Source organism: Arachis ipaensis, chromosome B02, assembly GCF_000816755.2.
Source record: "Arachis ipaensis cultivar K30076 chromosome B02, Araip1.1, whole genome shotgun sequence".
Taxonomy (NCBI): domain Eukaryota; kingdom Viridiplantae; phylum Streptophyta; class Magnoliopsida; order Fabales; family Fabaceae; genus Arachis; species Arachis ipaensis.
In genome coordinates this window covers 65,388,665-65,390,944 of record NC_029786.2, presented here as the reverse complement: position 1 = coordinate 65,390,944, position 2,280 = coordinate 65,388,665, and the positions used below count along the sequence as shown (strand labels likewise).

At 26.3% G+C, this 2,280-nt stretch overlaps 1 protein-coding gene across 1 annotated transcript in view; it reads left to right on the top strand.

The window, feature by feature from the left end:
• The window catches only part of LOC107625396 (3-oxoacyl-[acyl-carrier-protein] reductase FabG), a gene marked incomplete at its 5' end in the record, with an annotated part of 14,616 nt that overhangs the window by 10,463 nt on the left and 1,873 nt on the right, over positions 1-2,280 (top strand). Inside the window, 1 exon segment of the mRNA XM_016328026.2 lies at positions 580-809. Within this exon segment, the coding sequence (XP_016183512.1) occupies positions 580-809 (230 nt within the window).

Genomic DNA, 2,280 nt, shown 5'->3' with positions numbered 1-2,280 from the left:
ATAAATATATCAGATCCAATTTATGAACACCCCTATTTAAGACCAAATAAAATGTTAAAAATAAGAACACAATTTTCTTTTTCAAACAATTAGTAAGTCTTGCTTCTGCTTCAATGATTAAGATTAGATTTAGGTGTTTTTGGACTCATGTGCTGCACCCGAATTAATGAATTATTATAGCCGCGAATAATGCATATGCAAGTAATGCAACAAGTTGCTATATAAGCCCATGAAAAGTATCGGTATCGAGATTCGAGACAATAACACAGTTAGGAAGAGAATAAAATAAAATCATTTTATTTAACTTAACATCTTATTATAATTATATGTTTATTATATTTAAAATTATTTATTTATTTAAAAAATAATTAATAAATATAAAATAAAAAATTAGACTACTTTAGACTAACTTTTACTGCCTTCTAAATATTTTTGGCTTTTATTTATGGTTTGTTGAGAGATCATAATATTCTAAACATAAATAAATGAACAAATAATTGATATTAAAGAGTAAGTGAAATGATTGATTTCTAGCCATAATAATAATTTGCTCTGTTTTCTTACTTTTGTTGTGCGTAGGAAATGTGAAACCGGCTTGGGAATTACCTGAGGAGGAATGGAATCAAGTGTTCAAAACTAACGTAACTGGGACTTGGTTAGTGTCAAAATATGTATGCGTACGCATGCGTGCTGCTAAGATAAAAGGATCCATTATCAATATCTCATCAATTGCTGGTGACAACAGAGGCCAGTTGCCGGGGGGTGTTGCCTATGCTTCTTCAAAGGCAGGCGTCAATATGCTCACCAAGGTAAATAAAATATTATTTGACGTGCAATTTATTTTGAAGAATTTAATTTTTATACACTTATATTACTAATGTTAATATGATTTATTCAAATGTTTAATTATGTGTTATCACTTTATTAAAAATAATTACTGCATTACATGTTCATCTTAAAATTAATGCAAAATAATTTTGATATTGTGCAACTATGTATGATAGAAACGTTTTCATCAATCATCAAATGTGTGTATCACAATAATTTGGAGGTAGAAATTTGTGCCTTCAATTTCTTTGAGCTTTTGGCAGTGGTGTGAAGAAATCGCACCCATCAATTTGAAAAGAAAAAAAAAAGAGAAATTGAGCCTTCTAATTTTTGTTTTTCAAAAATAAAATATTTTTAAATATTTTTAAATTGAAATTAGATCTTTTGATTTTTATTTTTGGAAAATTAAAAAATTTAAAATATTTTTAAATTGAAATTTGATAAATAAAAAATAAAAAAAGACAATATACTTGAAAATATTATATTTTAACCCATATTAAATATTTTTTCCCCTAAAATTAACACTGGCTGTCAAAGAGAGGCACCAAATAAAGGGAAGAGAAGCTTTTTCTTGAATTTTGATACACGGTCAAAGGCTACCACAGAAAATCAAGATTATTTTTACAAGTATCTATGCTAAATTGCTAATTATGGTGGTTCCTAATCGTGACTAATGTTCAAATGATTATTTAAGCTAACTTTTCTATGTCTAGTCACACGTTAAATATGTAAATATGTAATAGTTAAGAAATGTATGATATGGAGAAGTTAATTTTCAGTTTCCTCAGAGATAAAGACATCAAAATTAAATAATTGTCTTTGTGACATTACCCAATTGCTGGCTTGCTGCCACCCTGATAGACATGTTGGAAAGCTTTAACGGTTGACATGAAAAACCGTTCGGTAAAAATCAGGAGAAAAATTTGGTCGGATCAGCAGTTCTCTGTGATTAGGGCTTGGTTTAGTAAAGTTTTTGGGTATTTGTATTTTTTAAAAGTTCAAACTCTTTATTTTGTGTTTGGTAAATAAAAAAGATTATGTGTTTATGCTTTCCGTTTTTAAAAATTTGAGGTACTTTTAAAAGCACATAAAATAAAATTTTTTAAAATTAATTTGTGCTTTTCAAAATTTAAGAGTCTAATATAATCTCATATGTTAACTAATTTTTAAATTTAATGCTTACATTTATGTCTATTATAATATTTTTAAATTTTAAAACCTATTTTATCAAATGCAATTGTTGTTGCTTATGTTTATTAAAAGCTAATTTTAATTTGATTTACCAAACATAAATGTTACGATTTTTAAAAGTCATCTTTTAAAAATTAGCTTTTATAAGCTACTTTTAAAAAATAAAAACTTTACCAAACTAAGTCGTATATGATATTTTGAGAATTTTTAGTTTAAACTTTTTAAAATGACGCGGTTTGAGGTTTTTTTTTATAAAAATAT